The 22096-nt window shown below is 35.3% G+C and overlaps 1 protein-coding gene across 2 annotated transcripts; it reads right to left on the bottom strand.

Annotated features, from left to right (window-relative positions):
- Positions 1-191: 191 nt before the first annotated feature.
- LOC128994231 (uncharacterized) lies at positions 192-21071 on the bottom strand. Of its 2 annotated transcripts, none has more exons than XM_054418634.1 (8): positions 20883-21071; positions 13383-13527; positions 11462-11853; positions 10010-10610; positions 9651-9819; positions 8635-8833; positions 7442-7623; positions 192-4796 (listed from the first exon to the last, which is right to left on the bottom strand). In XM_054418634.1, the coding sequence occupies exons 2-7, from the start codon at positions 13488-13490 to the stop codon at positions 7443-7445; spliced, it is 1650 nt and encodes a 549-aa protein (XP_054274609.1). In that variant the 5' UTR covers positions 13491-13527; positions 20883-21071; the 3' UTR covers positions 192-4796; position 7442. The 2 variants fall into 2 exon arrangements, with proteins under 2 accessions (XP_054274609.1, XP_054274610.1); XM_054418635.1 differs by having other exon boundaries at positions 20888-21071.
- Between the last annotated feature and the right edge of the window lie 1025 nt (positions 21072-22096).

Genomic DNA, 22096 nt, shown 5'->3' with positions numbered 1-22096 from the left:
ATAAAAAGATTATTACAAACACAACTCGTTTAAGCATTTAATTCTATATCAATTTCACTAGAAATATTTGACATTTTCAAAATATTTCAATGAATCTTCCTGCAACTGTTGGTTAGCAATATCACGGGGATTACAGAGGATTCATACAACAAATATATTCACAAATTGAAAATAGTAAATAAAACACAGGATTTAGAATAATTATTTATTGACCTCACATTCTGTACATTCTATTTACTTAGTTTAAACAATGGGTACCATCCTAAACTGGACGAATTAACATATTAAATACAATACTAATTTACACCTTTAAAACACTTAAATTGCAGTAAAAAGTAAACTAGAGTTACTAGAAATTTGTGCTTTTTTGTACATTATTTTCCCATTAAGAGAAAACAATTGAAATTACAACAGGTTCCTAAAACACACCCAGACACTGTACATATGAAGAGAACTATGATAAGCCTACTTTAATAAGCTCTTTTTGATTTATCACAAATATCCAAATTGTAATATACACTTTGTCACTGGAGTTCTTGAAATTATAAATTCCATCATTATCTTTATGACACATAGTTGGACAGTAATTAGAAGTTTGTTGAAGAAGACAACAGGGAACATAGAGCAAGAAATTGTGTGATGGAATACAAACAAATCAATCTTTCCATAACAATTCAGTACCACATATAATATGGAGTTGAATTTATTTTATCACTCACTACAAAGACTGTTGTTAGACCTGATAAAAAGTGATTTTTGTATTAAAAGACATTTTGTTTTCTCTATTGGATTAAAGTATAGAAAAATCAAATCAGTGTAAATGGTGCTTGTTTTATGTTTTACCAACTAGAATGTACGAAGATGGTGTATCTTTAGATCAATGAAACACAATTCTCTACAGATGGATATTAACAAATTAAATTCTCTTAGCATTAATACGAGAAAACATGTATGTTCGGCATAGTTGATTCTTGGGCTGTTACTATTCTTACACAGATACTTCATCACTTAACTGTAATATAGTTTTATTATTTTAAGGGACAAAAATTTGAAATGAATTATAGATAAAAACATTCCAGTTATTTAAAATGAAATTTCATACAAAAAAACATACATTCCATTTATTTTATAACTTATAAATTACTTTTTTATTTGACAATGTACCTATAGCAATGACTATGTAAATAAGGAAACCGTAAAACTGAATTTTATTAACCTTGAAAAAACTTAGATTAAGATGGTTTTTTTTTTCTCGATTTCTCATAACTTTTTATAGTGTTGATTTTTTTAATTCTTGACTTGGAATTTATAATGTCTGGTAGCCGGGCGGTTATAGTGCTCACCTTCAAATCTTAAGGTCGCTGGCCTTTTGCTCGATACCATCTAACAAAAAGGACGATGTTAGATAACAAGACCAGAGTTTGGACCGTTTCCTTTAAAAAAATTCTATTGGCGTAAAAAACACACTAAAAAAAATAAAATTCTAAAATCTCTTGCGATGGCAGGAATATGTGAAATTACCAATCGAAAAAATTGTATTGATGACTTGCAATTGTTTTAATTTCTAGAGGGTTCTGTCCCAAAAAAAAACAAAATTATTAAAATATCACAAGAAAAACATCCCAAGAATATTTTTTTAGTTAACTAGACTTTTAAAGCATAAATATTTAATATATTTAAATAAGCAATATTTAAAACCCAAATCAAGTCATTAAATAACATTTTAATCATCATGACATGATTGAATTGTGAATAAATTACAAAAAAATCTGTTAATTCTGAACCACTTAAGTTTTTATCAAATGTGTATATTGACTAGGTCTGGTCAGGTGTCGATTGCATGCAAGGACACCCATAACTGTGGGCTACCTCATATGCCTGGCCCTTATCGACGTCAAAAATAATACACAAATATGCCTGTGGACTTCATTTTCATATTTTAGAGGGGACCCAGTTTATTGTATAAACCATAAATAAAAAAGTTTATGTTCAACTTAGAACCAGTTTCATATAGGTACTGATTAACTTAATAACGTTAGATAAAATGTCTTAAGAAAAAAATGTATGCCTTTTGGAATAACACAATAGAGTAGGCTACTTGAGAAGAATAAAATATAAAAAAACCTTCTTAATTCCAATTTACAATATCATGGTTCTTAACCCTCCGAGTGTCATGCGTCGCTGCAGCGACGCGTAACGCACTTTGTATAGTGTCGTGCGTCGCTGCAGCGACTCGCGAACACTGTTTACGGCGAAGGCTCTATGACTAACTGAATCGGACTGTACTGGATTGAGTTAGGTATCGTTCTGTCCGTAATATTCTAAGCTTTCTGCAGAGGTCTGTCTCTAAGCACTAGTCATTTTAGTTCCGAAAATATTGTAGCAGACAGCTGACTGAGCTGACGTGCGTGTATTTGTAAACAGCTAGTTTACCCTCGGACCGATGACTGATGTGTTTTATTACGTTTATCATTGTTTTAGTGTTAAAAATCAAAAGTAGTGATATACGTGGTGCATTATAAGAAGATTTAAGTGGTTTTGAAGTGCTGGTTGATGATCCTGAAGAAGTAGGTAGTGATATTGATGTAAATTATCAGCCAGATTCCTAGCTATGGTTGGGCTATGCATTCTTAGCTAAACGCTATGTACTGAAATCTGTTTTTTGCCCATAACTTTTTTATTTGCAAATCTACTTCCTTATATTATTATAGATTTGTAATCCTCATAAAATTTAGAACAAAGTGGCTATTTTCAAATATTTATAGGCCTATAATTTATACAATTTCATTGAGCGCAAACTTATTTTTTTTTGAAAATTTTCGAAATTATACATTTTTTTACCTAAAAAATTTTTTTTTTTTTTAAATCTTCCTTATGTTTTATATATAATATTGAAGCCCAAGATTTTCCAAACAAAATGGTATATAGAACAGTATAATTAACATTGTTTTTAAGCTTCTCAGATCAGTTTTAATAAAACCTTGCAAATGAGCAAAAAATAGGCTGACATTAAGGCCAAAACACGTGACACTCGGAGGGTTAAGGTATAAGGTATGCTGATTTTATAAAGCCCTAAAATGAACATTATTAACATTCACATTGTTAACATTGTTGTTGTGTTGTTAACATTGTTAGTGCTTAAGATGTATTTAATGTATTTTCAAATATAAACCCACATGGTATGTTGAAGGTTTAAAATTTCAATAATTCATTTAACTAAAGAATAATATACACAATATAAACACTATACATTTTCAATAAATATAATTCTACAACAAAAATATCTGTCGATCACATAATAACTTTGGTATACAGATGAGTAATAAGTACTTAAAACAAGTCAACAAAATATAACAATATTAACTTGAAATTATAAAATATGGTGCACAACACACATTATTGAAAATCTTAAAAACTATACTTTAACACTACAAAAAATCCAACATAAATTCTTAGTTATTGCATGGAGTTACAGGCTTTTTGAAACGTGTCATATTTGGTTGCATTGGAAACATTTTTCCTTTCAACTAATCGGTGAATTTGCTTTAGTTATTCTGTGTAAAGATATACTTTATTATTAAAATAAATCAGTGTTGCTATTAGGGTTACAAATACTAAAGATTATTTAATTTCTTGCAAAAATTACACTTTAATTTATCAATTCAAAATCAGTTTTTGATATGAATACTTCTAATAGTACTTGTGGTTAATATCTAGTTTAAATAATTGTCCCGCTTTTTGCATACTTGGTCCCTCGATCTATTAATCTAACATGGACAAAACATTGCAACGCAATTAATTTCACAAGCTTCATCGGAAAGAAGATGACCCTTAAAACAAAACTAAATGAATCTTGATAGTTGATACAAAAATGTAATTTACTACATAATTTTTAGTATTCTTTAATTGCGCTGGAAAACAAACTTCACAAGGTATTTTATACTTAGGCTACAAGCAATCGGTAAATTAATACACAATATATACTAATCAACTTAACTGAATGGAAAAAATAGAAGTAGTTTTTTTTTTTCTCAAGTTGTATTGGCAACTAAATGTTAAAAGATTGGAAAACAGCATTATAGGTGTAAGACAAACAATTGAAAGTTTTATTTGATTGGTTTGTTACTTCATTACCGCTTCAAATTTTTTACAGTCAAACGCAGACTTAAGTGAATAAAAAACGCCAATAAAAAATTGTTTACCAAAGTAAATTATAAAATTAAATACTAATCATTTCCTACAGGTAATTTTATAATTGTAACTTAACCACTTGACCAAAATTTCTACTGTAACCTTGAAATGACTAAGTTTACCAAAGTAGTATTTTACAATTTTTATTCTTTCCTTTACCAGATACCTAGACAAGTCAGGTAAGAGCACACGATGGAGGGAATATTTATTTATTAAGTTTTGTTCAATTAAAAGATAAATTGGGCACAGAATTTATCAAAATCTGTTTCAAATTTAACTAATTTGTTAAACAGAAATTCAAATTTTGTTATTTATACTAAAATCAAACTTGTTTAGATGAAGTCTGTTTTTTTAATACATAACATTCAAAATACCCGTTTAAGTCTATAATTTTCTACCTTTCCCCATGATTAAAAAAGAATAGTATTTAAGGTGTTTAAACGATTGCACAAAAATCACCACTTTACTCATCAAAATTGAAATCTCACCGTAAATACAATTCCTAATGATAAAGCACACATAGAGTCAGACTTAGAAGAATTGAGCGTGGCTGTGCCCGTTAACCATCTCTTATTGCTCTTCTGGGCAATAGACCACCACCAGGCCTGAAACAAGGGCGAGAGAGTGAGTGAGAAAAGTACCACAAGTACAATGAACAAACTGAATTGAGAATCAAGAAAAGTGGAGGTTTCATAACTGAATTTCTCTATAGGAAAGAAGCTACTTTGAGAAGTGGCACTGTAAGACCTAGACCGATTTACTTTCTCATTTTGATATTCCAACAAAAACACTATTTTGTTAAAACTTTAACATATATATATATATTACTTTACTATATACAAATTGCATTAAAACATAAACATTGTTTAGGGTAATAATTTGAAAAACCAATATTTGAAAAATGTCAAAACCCCAGAACACCCTGTTCTTGAGTCCCAATCTTGCTGGTTTAACTCATTCAAGTATATCCAGCCTCAAACGTTCATCCTAAATTTCATCAAAATCAGGCCAAATTACTCTATAGTTATTATGTTCATGGACACATAACAATGTATTTACATATTTTTCCAGCTATAGCCTATATGTAAATTTTTAATCCTACAATAACGCTTCAATATGGACAATTATTTGTTTTGTTAAAATCAAAAACAGCTATTGGGGATTTTAAAAAATTCAAAGAGAACAAGCCTTATTTGTTTTATATGTCCTTCAGTTAATTCTCACCAACTCAAACATGCTTGGAAACACATCAAGCTTTAAACTTCTGAGGGCCGCTTTCCCCAAATCAAGTTTAACTCTGATCGCGGTTTAAACTCTAGTTTAACCTCAGATTCACTTTCCCCAAAATAATTTCTCCGTTTAAACTTGGTTTAAGTTAACCCTAGGGGTGAGGCTGGTGTAACTGGCGATCCGTGGGTTAACCCAGGAGAGAAGAATAATAGCTTGATTTTTATTGGCTCTTGGCTGACGACGACGTTAGTTCGGCAGACGGCAATGGCAAATATTCTTGTTTGGCATTTGTTAAACATAACCTAAAATAAATTGCACTAGAAATAAATTAAGAAATAGCAAACCAGAACCTATGTAGACAATTAATTTATGACTATTTCAAATTTAAAGATATAAGGCTACAGATATACAGTAATGGTTTTAAGGTTTTTAAATGCGTAGATTAGGCCTAAATTATTATATTTTCGGTAGGTAGTATCGTAGTTGTGTACAATCGATAGGTTACCTTGTCCACAGCAACGCAACAGTGGTTGGAAAGTTTGCTCATAAGAAGCCTTTTGGTTTGATTTTATTTTAACACGAGTCTTACATTACACAAACACAAAAGTAAATATTAAACATTCGGGCCTAACCACTAGTCTATTATTATCATGTGTAAATTAACAACTACTGTAGTACGCCTAAAATTAAATTTAGTTTAGAAACATCGAACGTGTCGAACGAATGCTGAGTAGCCTAGGCCTGCCATTACAAAGGATAGGCTCTAGTTTTTAATCCACAAACATTAATTTTGCGTCTTTACCAACATTTTATTTTCCCATGATTGTAAATGCTTTTATTTGATGCGTACAGTAGGCCTACTGTTTAATTAAGTTTGAGCTTAAATAAACACAATAAATTAAATGCTTATAAATTAGCATCAGTACAATTTATTAGCCTGCAAATAAAAATGTTTCTTTTTAATGTCAACAATTGGAGACAATGACACGAAACCTAATAACCAAACACGAGAAAATTAATGACAGATATGTCATAGTGGGACTGGGAAGTTAAACAGCTAATATTGCAGACAAAATTGCATAACAGTGTTGCCAACATTGTTGCTTGCAAAGAAAAGCTAGGTTAAACTAAACTTTCATGACAAAATAGTGGGGAAAGCCATCCTAAGTTTAACCCACCGATTAAAGTTGACCGAGATTAAGTTAAACTTGATTTGGGGAAAGCGGCCCTGAGACCCAATCCTACTAATATTATAAATGAGAAAGTTTGGATGTATGTTTGTGACAAGTGAACGCGAAAAATACTGGTCGGATTGGGCTGAAATTTGGCATGATGATAGCTCACATTCCCGATTAACATATAGGCATATTCTTATTTCAAAAATCCTTTCGGGCTCCGCCCCAGTGACTCTGGAGTTTCCCATGTTAACCTTATGAGAAATGGAATTAATGAATCTTAACAGCTGTTTCAATTAAACAAGTTGGTTCTGTTCTATGATGTTCAATAGCATTAAAGTTACAAGGATTACCAACAGGGTGCAGCACTATTATTTCTTTTACATTTATGACAACAGCTAATTTGCAACCAAAAGGTGAGTGAGCGTAGCGAACGAACTTCAACCTGGAGGCGAGTTAGCGTAGCGAACGAGCTTACCTGAAGGCAAGTGAGCGCAGCGAACGAGCTCCAACCTAAAGGTGAGTGAGCGTAGCGAACAAACTTCAACCAGGACGTGATTGAGCCATGCGAACGAGATAATCTTGTAAATTAAGAAGTTAAACGGGGCAAAGCCCGCGGGTTACAGCTAGTACTGTATATAAGATTTACTTTGTTGGTGCTCATAGTTTTAGTGTGACCTTTCTAGTAATTTTCACCCTGAAACTACTACACAATTTTACTCCTTATTTATACACCAAGTCGAGTAAACCTTTTTTATCTGAACACTGAGTTAACTAAACCTCTAAGTCAACTGGTTGAGTTTGTGATATACTAAACATTAGTTTTAATTTTAAATGACACTTACCTCAGGAATGTGAGTTGGGGGGAACGAATGAAAACACATGTAACGAGGGAGAAGCTGTTGTTCTATCATCTTCTATCAAGTTCTCAGAGTAGTAGTGTGGGGAGCTTAGGTAGTCAATGATCCGGCGAGGAAGGGGCAAAGCAGAGATGAGGTCCCGACGAACCATCTTCAAGATGACAAATCTGCAAACAAGAGTAAACAGATAATTTTTTTATAGAATGTAAATATTAGATAACTTATTCAATATAATCCAAGTGTCATCGTGTCATCCCACTGGATCCCAGTGTCTGGGCACTGCTGGCAAATGTAGCTTGTCACATTTACCCACAAGTTAGTCATACTGCTGGAGTCTCAAGTGGTACGTTCACTAACCTACGAGTGCTAGTGTCATAGTGTGCTTATACTGGCCGAAGGTGTCTTGGTGACTTAGTGGGCTAAGCCGTTGCACTGACAAGTGTAGCGTCAAGGTCTTTCTGCGTGAGTTCAATCCCGTTCTTGGCATTGCATATTGAGCTTGCTAATATGTGGCTTAGCTGGAGTGGAGGGCACACCTTAGACGGCGGCTTTTTTACCTTACATTTACTTGTCCACATAGGCCATGGGCCTGAGTGTAAAATGTATCCAGCAAAGCAAGGGGTGAGCCAGCACAGTACCAAGAGGGTAAAAGCACTTATACAATTTAGTGGTTAGTACTGGCACCAGGAAGCATTGCTGCCTTGAATTTGTAGTCCATATAGCTATTGACTGATCCACAAGGACTAGGAGAAAAAATAATTAAATACTATTTACTGATGATGGGAATTGCTGCCGTTGCTTAACACAAAAATAAATGCAACTTTCATGTTCAAACATGTTGACCACACATATAATGTTAATTAAGGCACATGGGATGCTTAGTACGCCACATAAAGTTTATCTAGGCATTTAAGTGAAACCCTTGTCATTTCGAACAGGGTTCAATTTCTATAAAGGAATTAGGAGGCTGATAGATAGTGGAAATGCTGAATATAAGGTTTTTGAAATTATCTTTTGCAATAGGTATCCTAAACTCAAATTCATCTACAGCTCATTTAACCTAGAAAACTTACATTTAAGACTTTTGTGATATTAAGACTCATGTTAGTTATTTGAGGCTGGAAATCAAACGTGTGAAATTAACAAGCATAATTACTACAAACGCCTGTGGTACAGACCTGCACATGTGCTGTAGACTCTGCACCTGTTTGAACCGAGACACAGGATGCAGTAGCTGGACTCTCATTGGTCCCAGGACTGGCCGTCGATGCAGGAAGAACAGGTACCTCCCGCTGCGAGAGTGTTCAACAGCGTTCTCGATGAACTCTACGATCGTGTGACTCTTAAACTTGGTACAGCTTCCGAAACTAAAATTACCTGCAAATGACATAGATGGAAACGTAAGTTACCGAATTGAATAGGTGTTTCTTTAGTGTGATATTCCAACTGTACCACAGTTTTTTGTTTTTTTTATTTGTCATAGAACGCTAGGGACTAGATTGGGAACGTTTTTCACATTACTTCACTAGACCTAGGGGTTGAAGCATTATCACTTAGATAAAATCTATTGGTGATTTGGCAGGATTTGAACCCAGGACCTTAGGAGCTAGTCCTGTGGTCTACCACAAGACCACCTTGCTAAATTAATCATACAGTATAAATAAAAGAGTATAACAAGTATTGTTAACAACTATTAAACTCGTCGATAAAATGAGTAGGAATAAATGTAAACTATCACTATTTGCATACAAGTTCTAAATGAACCCATGATTCTTTTCTATCTGGATAACTTTGAAAGGCTGGCTCAAATACTTGAGAGTGTCAGATAAAAATTATTATGTGTATTTTTTTTTTAAAGAGCAATGATAAAAACACTGGTAATGATAAAATCTTTTCATATTATTTATTTTTTTGAACTTAAAATCTTCTAACCACACATTTCATAAAAAGTACGATAGGCCTACAGATGAAGCAAGTCAGGCAATGACTAAAAATACAGGCAAAGATAATATTTTTACTTTACCAAAGTAGCATTATTTTTTATTATAAAAATTGTTCATTTTCTCTTTAACATGAAAACAATTAATGCAATATTTTTATCTTCAACAGTTTAAGTGCCGGTAATCATAGCCAAACTATTTACTAAGTACAAAATATTTATAATTTGGAGTGTTTTGTCTTGAGATATATTTACCTTGGTCATGTTCTATTCGGACATGTCTAACACAGCCATTCAGTTTAAAAGTTAGGGAAAATATATAATGATCATCACTGCTGTCTCTGACTATGAAGGATCCGTCAGGTTCATTGGACAAGATCTTCTCTGCTGCCTCTCCTGAGATGGGACCCCAATACCAGCCATACTGCAACATCAGATCAACTTTAAGCTGTAAATGTCAAACTGGGTTGTACATGAATTAGTAATTTAACACAAAAGTGTGTCACCAACTATGCCCAAAATCATGAAACCTTCAAGTTTGTACGATCTTGAACCCTTTAAACATTACTTATATTGTTTATGAACTACCATATTAGTTAAAATTGTAAACTTACATCTTTGACTTTTTCTATACTGGAAGCAAAATCCATATTTGTTTCTTCAGTCTCTTGGAGCAGATGCAACGAGTCCACACTCGGGGAGGTTTGGTTGCTGACGGGGAGAGGGGGAAGAGCTCGCTTGCTAAATGGTGGGGGGTGAGGAACACCGAGCACAATCACTGTGTCCGGAGGTGGTTCCGGTCTACGGAACCTAAACAGGTTGCACAGAGTCTGTTTTAAAGTACATGAAAAACTAGTCTTTCCCTGCGGTTTTTTCTTTTCGATGCGTTCACTCGCCACCTCTACTTCCGTCGTGGTTCCTTTGTTCTTGCGGTTTTTTATGTTGATGGTAAAGGTGTTCTTCTTCTGTTTCCTGTTGGTCTGCGGCTGGTGGTCGGAGGTGTCGCTGGCTGAGGAGTACAGGCTGTGCAGGAACTGTCGCACTTCCTGCAGTGTCATGTGTATCGGCTCACACGCTTGACCCGAGGTGCCGGGCACGCTGTGCCGCTTGGCCTCGGCTGCTATTACAGTCCCTCCCATCACCGGTGGTAGCTCTCCTGTGGTCGGTGTCACTAGCTCACTCTGGGGCTGGTATCTCCTTCGCTTTCGGTAATGCCTGCAACAACATAAAATGGTGGAACAAACTTTTATATGGTAATGTGTCAGTTAAACCTACTTTGAAAAAAATACTTCAGATAGACAACCCTGCAACTGCTTAGAAAAGGCTGCACAGGTAGGGAAAAATAAGGCTTCGGATGATGAGAGTAAGTGGGTATCAATCATTAGGCCCCAAAATATCTCTTACCTGTTCAAAATGTTGTTTTTCAACACATATTATATTTTTGAATTACTTTTTAACAATGTTAGGGTGATGCCGATTGGACCGTTTTGACACAGTTCAACCATGGTATTCTCTGTGCCAAGAAGCTCGACTTGACTAGGAAGAGGTCTAGGCCTGACCTGAAGAAATGTGACAAATAATCAACATGTCCAACAGACTAGAGGTGAATTTTAGTGAATCAATTCAGGAGTCTCAGATAAGGCATTTTACCTACTCTCCCTTCAAAAATGTAAAAAACTGCTGAATTATTTATGTTTTGTTAATGGTTTTTAACACATTTTTTTGTTTACTAATGTGGATTCATTTCTCAGAAACAAAGTTGTGTTTTCAAAATGTGTATACGTTTATGCTGAATTTAAAAAATGTTGTAATATTTTATGAGTAAATTCAATAACGATTTCTAATCTAATACTTCTCCTGTGATGAAAGAAGAATTTTCTTTTGATTTACATAAGATGTGAGTGATGCCTATGCAACAAACAGCAACCAAATATTCTAGCTTTCATTTTAAAACCGCAATAATTACTCATAGGCCTACAAATTGACAAATTTGCTGTAGTTTTAAATTTATAAAGTGAAAATATTTATGCAAGAAATACCCAAAAACTACTAATATCCAAACTCACCTGTGTCGTTTTGGGCGCTGAGGACCCGGGCGTAACGAGTCCACCGGTAGAGTGTATATATCACTGTCAAACGGAACGTTGTACATGTCGGTGATGGTGGTGAGTACGTCGTGAGACATGGCCGAGGTGATGAAGCTGGAGTCGTCGGCCTTGTTGGCTGTAGGTACAGAGAGGGAATTGTGGGAAGACGAGAGACGAGAGGACATGGAGTTGCGAGACGCAGGTCGGCGACTGAGAGTGTCCGGAGTGTAGCACAGTCTGGGGCCAGGTGGAGTGTCCTGGAACTCCAGCGGAGGCTCTATAGGGAACAGGCCGGGGTTCTTCTTCACCGTGTTGTATCCTTCACCCAGCGACACAGAATCCAGCGACTTCTCTCCTTCGCTTTCCAGCAACTGTAAATAATCATATCAGGTATAGATTGTTAACCAATTAAGCACCATACTTACTTCCAGTTTCTGAGTCTGTTTACTTTCTGTTTATGTTTTGCAGAATAAGTGTTCGATAAATACATTCTTGGGAGTGTAGTAAAGCATATATGTTAAGTACAATTTTAATTTTGTTTTAAGTTTGTCGTGTTTGATTTTAGATGTTGGTAATAGACTGTAGAATATTAATCCAGAGTGTGGATGTGATACTTGTTTTTGTTTATTGTCTATGGTGTGGTTGGGCACCTGCCATCTTCAAATGGGTTGACAAGAAATGCCCGATTTAAATCTGGTACCAAATATTTTCTTCCAATTTTCAAGAGATCTGTATAAAATCTCAATACTTAAGATTTCAGTATTACCAGCTTATTTACCAGTACTTAAAGATAGATTTGGCAATACGTTCTCAGTTTATCAAGCTCCGTCAACGTTTTGACAAATTTAAGCTTTGGCCCAATAGGAAGAAAAATGAAATTAGTTACTTAAATACGAATTAAGGTACAGTAGGTATGTACTTTTTAGGCCCAGCTTATAAAGTGCTTATTTGTTCCAATTATGTGGCCCTGATCTTACAAAAAAGGGACAACAATCCTAAATAAATGATACAAATGGGATTTATAAAAAGAAGTTAACACTTCAAACAGTTAACTAAGAGAAAGGTTAAATACCCCCGCCGCAGCAAACCTGCAGACTAAGCGAATTTCAATGATTACATATTTACTAATATATTTCCATAAATAAGAAATATTTATTCCCAATTTAAATAACATTAGATTTAACGTGTGCTTAGGTTAGCTGCTACGGGGAAGGTAAACAGTGTTTTTGACCAAACGTCAATAGTATAGGATGAAATAAATAAATTTGCAAAATTTGATCAAAATATATCCATAAACAAGTCAACTACAAATTTTCATTTTCTCCATAAGAATAACATGGGAATTTTAAATTTGCCTTTTTTTGAATTTTCTCCATAACCCTTAGGCATACAACAGTGCTTCAATATACTACATTATTTCTTTTTTTAAGCTCTACAAAATGGTTGGGAAAGAAATTCCAAAATTTTATGTTTTTAGGGTCTAAAATGGGAAAAACCCATTTTTACCCCATAAAACTCCCCATAAACCCCCGTTCCCATGGTCCGATCATGCTGGTTCGCGAACTCGTTCGAATAAATGTAGGTTTACACATTTATACCAAATTTCATCAAAATCGGATAATTTTTGTTCGAGTTATCGTGCTAACGGACACATATATATATATAAATATATAAACATATATATATATATATGAATTTGAACGGATGGTGTTTTTGGCCTCTAGGGAACTCAAAACAAAAAAGTAAATCGGTCCTGGGTCCAGGTCTTACCATGAGACCTACGGTAATAGCTTATTCTTATAGCTTATAGCTTATTAAAATAACTTGAATTTATTTTCATATAACTAAAACATCAAGAGTTTGTATTTGGCACTGTAGGAAAGTAGGAGCAGGACCTCACCTCCATAGTGAACTGCCAGTTTCCACTACTGGTAGATATAGAGTCACTGGTGAGTAGCAGGCCGCTGTCTTCACTCGACTTGGCTGAACAAGACGGTGGCGATTCCATTCTCCCATCACACTACAGCGTTCACCATACTGCACATCTGAAATGTACCTAGTTGTGATAAAATATAAAACTGTGAACACTATTTTACATATTATTCATTTGAAATCACTTTCCAAATAGCTTGAGTTTTAGAGAAACATTTACGAGAATGATTATTTAGGTGGAAGATTTGAGCATGTCTCTAAGCACGCCAACACAAGCCATCTAGGCTACTTTACTATAGTCTGTATGAGGGAAGCTGTCTCCTGACCAGGTCTACCTGAACTGGCCAATGTTTTAAGGCATAGAATACAGAATATAGCAAGCAAATAATGTTGTTATTGTAGGAAGACGTCCTGACTAATAGAGAAAAGTACTTATGTATACTACGTAATGTAATAGTAGTCAATATCATTGCCAACTTTCAATTCCTGGTTATTAATGCCAATACTGTCAAGGAAAAATAACTACCAATGTGAACTCTAGTTTTATATCTCTGAGAGTCTAATAATATTTAAATTGAAGCTTTTTAAAATGCATTTCACATTGTGATAACAAGATTTTCTCCTAAACAGAAAACTGTATGATGAGTTAAAGTAGACTTCCCATGTAGCCTAATGTAAAAATTTGAACCCAAGAAAATAGATGAAGTTCAGGACCATCTCACCAGATGCTTTCGACTCTGTTCATTACGATATGCTCATATCAAAGCTCAAGTCTCTAAAATTCCACGAGAGTACACTCAAATGGTTTTCGTCATATCTTTGTCACAGATCTCAGGTGAATGGTAGGTGCTCTGAGTTGCTTCAAAGAGAATTGGGGGTTCCTAGGAACTTGCTAGGTCCAATACTTTTCATATTGTATACGCATGACCTCGATAGCATTCTGAAATTCTCCACTTTACATTCCTACGCTGATGATTGTCAACTAGTTCTTTCCTACACCCCTTTTGATTTACATGAAGCAGTCAATCTCATTAACGCTGACTTGCTAAGGGTAAAACAATGGTCTGACGATCATGGTCTAAAACTGAATTCTGAATGGTGTACTATGCTTCATTTCAGGTCTTCTTGTTTGCAACCTAAAAATAGTCTTGTTGGAAAGGTAGAGCTGGACGGTCAAATGCTTTTGGTGCCTGATTCTGTTGTTAGGCATTCTCAACTGAGTTTTCGCTCACATGTTAGTTACACGTGTCAGAGAGTTTCAAATAGGTTGAGAATTTTACACCGATTGAGAGGGATACTTTCTGAAACAGCTAAGCTAGAATTGATTAAATCAACAGTCTTCCCTATAATTCACTATGCACTTCCATCTTTTGGTGAATGTCTTACTCTCGACTGAAGAGTTCTTCTTAGGGTGTGTTTATGTCGGAGCTGCGACTAGCGATAAGAGCAGCGACGCGAGCAGCGATGCAAGCTGTGATTATTTCTCTGCTCTCATACTGTGTTTATGTTGGAGCTGAGATAGTAGCGTTGTGTCAAGTGGTTGAAGATGAGTGACTCTGAAGAAGAAAATTTAGTTTTTTCTTCTTTTTCCATATAGGCCCTACTTTGTATAGAGGGAGAAAGTAATAGACCTTAGACGTTATTGGCTTTTACAATTCAAGGATTAACCAATCATTTTTAAAAAAGGTTCAAATACCTGCTATTAAGCAATCCAAATTTGTTGTTAGAACAACTAGTTTCGGTGTCTGTGTGACACCATCATCAGGCTGCACAAGGACAGTTTTCTTTCTTCATACGAAGAGCGTCATATTTACACGAAAATAAATAAACATTTACAGACGACACAAACACGAACACGAGACATTTATGGTAACTGATCAGCTAAGAAAACAGACGACGCTAACCCGGCGGAGTTTGAGTCCCTATTTGAAAAGGAAACTTATGCCTCGAACATCAGTTAGGAAACGCTGTACTAGGCAGGACGGCTTGCTTGAAATGCTGAGAGTGCACAGACAGCGTGAGACAGGTAAAAAGGGGTTCTCATACTTTGGACCCCAGGCATACAATACCCTCCCAAGAAATATGAAGTCTGTCATGTAATTCTTTTAAGACCAGATTAAAGCTAGTTTAGTTTCACCTACTGCTTGTACCATTTGTAATTATTGTGTAAAATGTATTGTTTGTCACTTGAGTTATCTTGAAAACCAGTTTTGACTGAAGACCGCTTTAAATAAAGGCATTTTATTTTCATTATTATTACCAGAGGGTACTAGTGTATTGGGTTAAATCTTTACGCAATAGTCAATGGTTAAATCTATATAAATAATACCCCCGCTGCAGCAAACCTGCAGACTTAGCGAATTTCCATTTGCCTGATTGGATTCACACTAATATGTCTCCTTAAAAATATCACAATTTATTCCCTATTTGAATAGAATTAGCTTAAAAAGTAAGTTACTTAGGTTTGCTGCAACAGGGAGGGTAAAAAAGTGTTTTTTTTTATGTAAATGTTAATAGGTACTGTAGTTTAGTAAGAAATTCATGTATTTTCCAAGTTTGATCAAAATAAACAAGCAAACTACGACTTTTTCTCCATAAGAATAACATGGGAATTTTAAAATTACAATTTTTTTGAATTTTCTCCTTAACAATTAGGCGCATAATAACGCTTGAATATACTAAACTAGCAGAGTACCCGTACTTCGTACGGGGTTGGCATATAAGTTTAAAATGCTTATTGCAGCTATACTCAAGTTTTGCGTTTGCAATGGGGGACGGACAAAGTTTGATAAAGTTTGCTTCTTTAAATTGACGGTATACTATGGTATTACACATCTACCATAGCCATAATGTTCTACCACTTCACCTAAACAATAAAGAAAAATGAATTAAAATTCACAAAAAATCACAAATTATTTATGACATTAAAAACATAAACATAACTAACTGTAAAAAATCCTACTTTGACAGTTCTCATTGCGTTTCACAGTTTTTGGTTGCTGCTTAAAGTTCAAATTAGCCGTTAACATAAATGCAAAAAAAATTATAGTACTGCACCCTGTTGGTAAATCTTGTAACTTTTTAATGCTTTTGTATATCATAGAACCAACTTTTTTTTAGTTGAAACAGCTGACTAAATTCTTTAATTCCCTTTAAATATGAATACTCATAAAGGTTAACATGGGGAACTACGGAGCCACTGGGGCGGAGCCCAAAAGGATTTTTCAGATAAGAATATGACTATATGTTAATCAGTAATTTGAGCTATCATGATGCCAAATTTCAGCCCAATCCGTCCAGTCGTTTATGCGTGATTGAACTTCAAACAAGGAGCTCAAGGAAATAAGTCAAGTAAGTCAACTTTCAAACAAACAAACACACAAACTTTCACATTTATAATATTAGTAAGATTATTTGTTCTTTTAAGCTCTACAAAATGGTTTAGAAAGAAATTGTGAAATTTTGTGTTTTTAGGGTCAAAAATGGGAAAAACCTATTTTTACCCCATAAAACCCCCCATAAACCCCCGTTACCATAGTCCGATCATGCTGGTTCGCGAGCTTATTCAAGTTTATCCTGCTTTACACTTTTAAACCAAATTTCATCAAAATCGGACAAAAATTACTCAAGTTATCGCGTTCACAGACACATATATAATACATATAAATCTATATATATAGCCTACATATATAAAAGGCAAAGCCCTCACTGACTGACTGACTGACTCACTCATCACTAATTCTCCCACTTCCCATTTACCTAGGAGGCTGAAATTTGGTATACTGATTCTTTAGGCATTAAATAGGAAAACTAAGTTTGTTCTGATCGGACTCTCGGGCTCCGCCCCAGTGGCTCTGGAGTTTCCCATGTTAACCTTATGAGTACTCATATTTAAATGGAATTAATTAATCTTAACAGCTGTTTCAATTAAACAAGTTGGTTCTGTTCTATGATGTGCAATAGCATTAAAGTTACAAGGATTACCAACAGGGTGCAGCACTATTATTTTTTTTTTATTTATGACAACAGCTAATTTGCAACCAAAAGGTGAGTGAGCGTAGCGAACGAACTTCAACCTGGAGGCGAGTTAGCGTAGCGAACGAGCTAACCTGAAGGCAAGTGAGCGCAGCGAACGAGCTCCAACCTAAAAGTGAGTGAGCGTGCGAACGAACTTCAACCAGGACGTGATTGAGCCATGCGAACGAGCTCATCTTAAAAATTAAGAAGTTAAACGGGGCAAAGCCCGCAGGTACAGCTAATATAATATATAAGAATTTGAATGGCCTCTGGGGTCATCAAAATAAAAAAGAAAATTGATCCCGGGCCTAGGTCTTACCATGCCACCTACGGTAATAGCTACTACCCTATAGGGAAATTCGCTAAAATTAGAATATTGTCTGTAAATTGCTCAGAATGATATAATTTTTTGTTATTTTTTTACGTTTTATACATTAAAGAAGCCGAAACAAGTCTTATATCAATTTCTGTCTGTCACGGCCCAGAAGCCCTCTCAACAGATTGCACCAAGTTTTTTGGCTTAAAATTTTTACATTACATGGGAAGTCTAGTTAAAGGCCTTAAAAAGCACAGATTTTTATGGAAGTTTCACACTAACACTGAAAAAAAACCCTAATTGAAAAGGAACCATTTTTAACCAATTTTTGCCACAATTTATAATTTTCGCTTTGGCAGTAAGTAGATATACGTTTTAAGTACCTAACCATTTACCAAACCTGATTAACATTGTTTGTGTTATTAGCCCTTTTCACAACCATTTCTGAATTCACTTAAAAAATTATTAATAGGCAATTAGTGGTAACCTACCTATTAAAATAAAATTTAAATAAGATAAGCATATTTTCAATGTAGGTTAAATGGCATTCATACACAATTCTTTGAGGGCTTTGAACTTATCAGCTGTCTGGGTGGAAGTTGATAATGGATAAAAGACATTATTTGATAAGATAACAACACAATCAACCATTTTGTGCAATTCTAGCTGACAAAGTTGTGCAAAAATCACAGAATTACTACAGACAGACATTACCGGAAAAAGTTGCTTTATGAAGTTACTAAGTTTCTTTATGTCTTTGTTAAGGCACTGTACCTGCTAGGCCTGTAAAAAATGTATAAATTAATAGAATTGGTTCCGGCCTAATTAAGCCAAATGAGTAGCTAATAATAATATCTTTATTGCCGTGAAACAAATATAAAATTGCATGGCATACGTCAACATTTAATAGGCCTACAGGCATAACAAGCGACATCAAAACAATTAAATACAACAGCATAAAACAATTAAAAATACTCATGATTAAAAAAATTACACAGAACTTATCATTTCATTGATTTAGAACCTCAGAGCAGCCGAACACCATCTACTCATTTGTGTCAAAAAACTCACCCACAGTGTAATATTCTTTATTAATCAGATATCTTTTTAAATCAGTTTGAACCGTTTTTCGTTCCTTTCTTTCCATATTTGTTCAGGAAGAATATTCAAAAATCTCACCCCCGTGTGAGAGGGCAAGCTTGAGGCCGCTTGGGACCTGTTTTGGGCCAACCTATATTGCTCTCTGCCTCGAGTTGAATATGAGTGAATGTCCTGGCCTTGTGTTAGGCTGCATTTAAATTTGGAAAACGTGGCAGCTTCCAAGATATACAGAGAGGCAAGAGTAAGCAGGCCTAGCTCCCTGAAGACGGCCCTACAAGACTCTCTCACCTGTAGTTAATCTTCGTCTTGCGCGATCCAAAATTCTGATCTTTTCCCGCGGTCGTAAGGACATTATCTTCGTCTTGCGCGATCGCGGTCAAATTCTGACCACCCATCGCGGCCGTGAAGACATTATTATATCGTCCCCCGTGGTCGTGTGAAAATATATTAATCGCCTCCCACGATTGTGACAAAATGGTAATCATCTCCCTCGGTCATGTGGAGATCATCATCCTCTTCCGCAAATTAGGCAAAGTATTGAACTTTTCCCGCGATCGTGTGGCCATTATCATCGTCTTCCGTGATCGCGGCAATATTCTGATCATCCCTCGCGGCCGTGTAGAAATCATTATTGTATCTCCCGCGGTCCTGTAGACATCGTAATCGTCTCCTGCGATTGTGGAAAAATTTTAATCATCCCCTGTGGACATATGGAGATTGTAGTCTTCTGTGAATGAGGCAAAATTCTGATTTTTTCCCGCGGTCATGTGGACATTATCATTGTCTTGCGTGATCGCGGCAATATTCTGATCCTCGCGGCCGTGTAAATCATTACCGGTATTGTATCTTCCGCGGTCCTGTAGACATCGTAACCGTCTCCCGCGGTCGTGTATACATGGTAATCGTCTCCCACGGTCGTGTATACATGGTAATCGTCTCCCGCGCAAAATGTTAATCATGTTCCGCAGTTGTGTGGAGATCATCATCGTCTTCCGCAATCGCGGTAAAATTCTTGCTGTTTCGCGCGGTTGTGTGGACACTATCACCGTCTTCCGTGATTGTGGCAATATTCTGAATATCTCGCAGCCGAGTGTAGACATATTATCGTCTCCCGCGATCACGGAAACGGTTGTCATGCGCGATCACGGTAGTTTGAAAACTCCAGGTAGAAATACAAAATTCACACATAATTCCCGGTTCATAAAATTCCCGCATGTTTCCCGGATTTCCCGGTCGGTGGACACCCTTATATATATATTGCAAAGGGGCGCTACTATTAGTTGTGCCTAGGGCGCTAACAGGGTCAAAAACGGGCCTGCGTTAACGTAAATCAAAATAAAATTGGACCAATGAATGGATCCCTGCGGGACACCATACTTTAACAGAGCTGGTTTGACAGATGATTTGAGGCCTACACCTGTTGAGTTCTGTTTGAAAGGTAAGATTTTATCCAATGCAATGGAACACCTCGAACACCGTAGGGTTCTAACTTTGACAAGAGGATACTGTGGTCGACGCAGTCAAAAGCCTTGGTAAAATCTAGAAAGACACTTAAGTTTATAATTATAATAGCTTATATTTTTGCTTCATGAGTCTGGCTGTTATAAAGTAGGCCTAAAGGATAGCCTAAATTGCTTAGTGGGATAGGCCTATGTAACTTAAGCCTACCTTGCTTAGGCCTATATGGATTAGGAATGTGCACAGTTAATAACTAATAGTACAAAATTCAGAAAGATTATAAGGTAATTATTCTAACACATTCTCTAAGTAAAGCCTGGGATCTGATCAAATCAATTTTAACTTAGCAATCTGATAGGCAAGTTAGAGCAACTAAACTTATATTAACCAAATATTTAGCTTACAAAAATGAATTTTGTTAAATATGAAATGATAATTGTGAAACTATGATGGCAATTTGTAAATTTACTCATAAAGGTTTAATCATTAAGTAATTTTGGTTTCTATCATTCCACTAGAACACTTAGATATCAATCAAATGCGTGTAATGACAAATGGTAGGCAAACATAGCTGACCTTACAATATTCTCAGCCAAGGCCTTGCATCTTCAATATTTTCCGCTGATCACAAAATGATTACGCACATTATATCAATATCACTCCTCCACTTAACACGTCACAAAATATAAAAGGTGCACAAAAACTAATATCAACTAAGTTACATTAAACTTTACATTACTAACACGACCACCATTTTTAGTGTAATCTAAGTGACTTTGTGTGATATAGGTTAGATTAACAATCCAAATAAAGACCCATACTGACAAGTTAACGCTCTGGTTAATTTTTAACCGATGACAGATTTGACTGAGTTCGTACTATATAAAAAGTTATTGCTAATTTAATTTAAAGTCTTTATAATACATTTTTTTTTTATTTAAAAATAGGCTAAAATTTATTTTTTGAATTGTCTTTAAATACAATGTATTAAGATAAATTTACGCCTAGACACTCTGAAATAAAAACAGATATGCGAAAAGGCAGTATTTTCGTTTTGCTAAAGATAATTACTAAAAAAGTGAAAGTTTCTTCAGTATAATACAAGAGTGTATAAAACTTATATTTAACCAACCACTAGATATATCCAGTACTAACTGGATATTAAGTTTTTATATCCCTGCTTAGTTAAAAGACCAAGTAACATATAACATTTAAAAATATAATTAACTAATTATGAATCAACCATGGCATACGGTTACGTTGGATTCAATTTATAATACACCAGACATAGATACGGTAAAGGTCAAGAAACTCAATTGTGATTTGTGGATGGTGGACATTGGCATAAGTACATTGAGTGGCGCCCCTAGCAGTACATGTGGCCCGCGATTGTCGCGATATCTTTAATATATTCTTCGGTCTTTTAGACGCCATATTCATAGCTCCTACAGTCACGGAAAACGTAATCTTTTTCCCGTAATTGTGGTAAAACCTTGGACGTCTTCTTTAGTGTTGTAGACATCATCATAGATAAAACATACCCTTATCAGCTGCCTCCAAACAAAACAGCTGTTACAACCCAGCTTGCGATGTTGCCACTTCTAAGGCAAAGGCCTGGAGTTAAGTGACTGCGGGTGTGTTTTTTTTACACCACTAGTGTGGAACATCTTTAATGTCAGGCCACGGATGAAACGCCCCCTCTATAGCTAAATCAAAGACTATGCAAAATACATTGTAGAATATACTGATATAGTAGAAAATATAAAACATTTAGTTGATTTAACTATTTA

This window comes from Macrosteles quadrilineatus, unplaced genomic scaffold, assembly GCF_028750875.1.
Source record: "Macrosteles quadrilineatus isolate MER2022 unplaced genomic scaffold, UCM_ALF_1.0 Scaffold_5__1_contigs__length_97177068, whole genome shotgun sequence".
NCBI lineage: Eukaryota > Metazoa > Arthropoda > Insecta > Hemiptera > Cicadellidae > Macrosteles > Macrosteles quadrilineatus.
The sequence above is the reverse complement of the archived record's forward strand: the minus strand, read 5'-3'. Positions and strand labels throughout refer to the sequence as shown.

What these genes read in the sequence shown, in the direction of transcription:
- LOC128994231 (XM_054418634.1), bottom strand. Translation starts at nt 13,490, where the DNA reads ATGGAATCGCCACCGTCTTGTTCAGCCAAGTCGAGTGAAGACAGCGGC. An exon ending in CAGCGCCCAAAACGACACAG is followed by an intron (nt 10,611 to 11,461) that starts GTGAGTTTGGAT and finishes ATGTTGTTGCAG; the next exon opens with GCATTACCGAAAGCGAAGGA. An exon ending in CCGAATAGAACATGACCAAG is followed by an intron (nt 8,834 to 9,650) that starts GTAAATATATCT and finishes TGTCATTTGCAG; the next exon opens with GTAATTTTAGTTTCGGAAGC.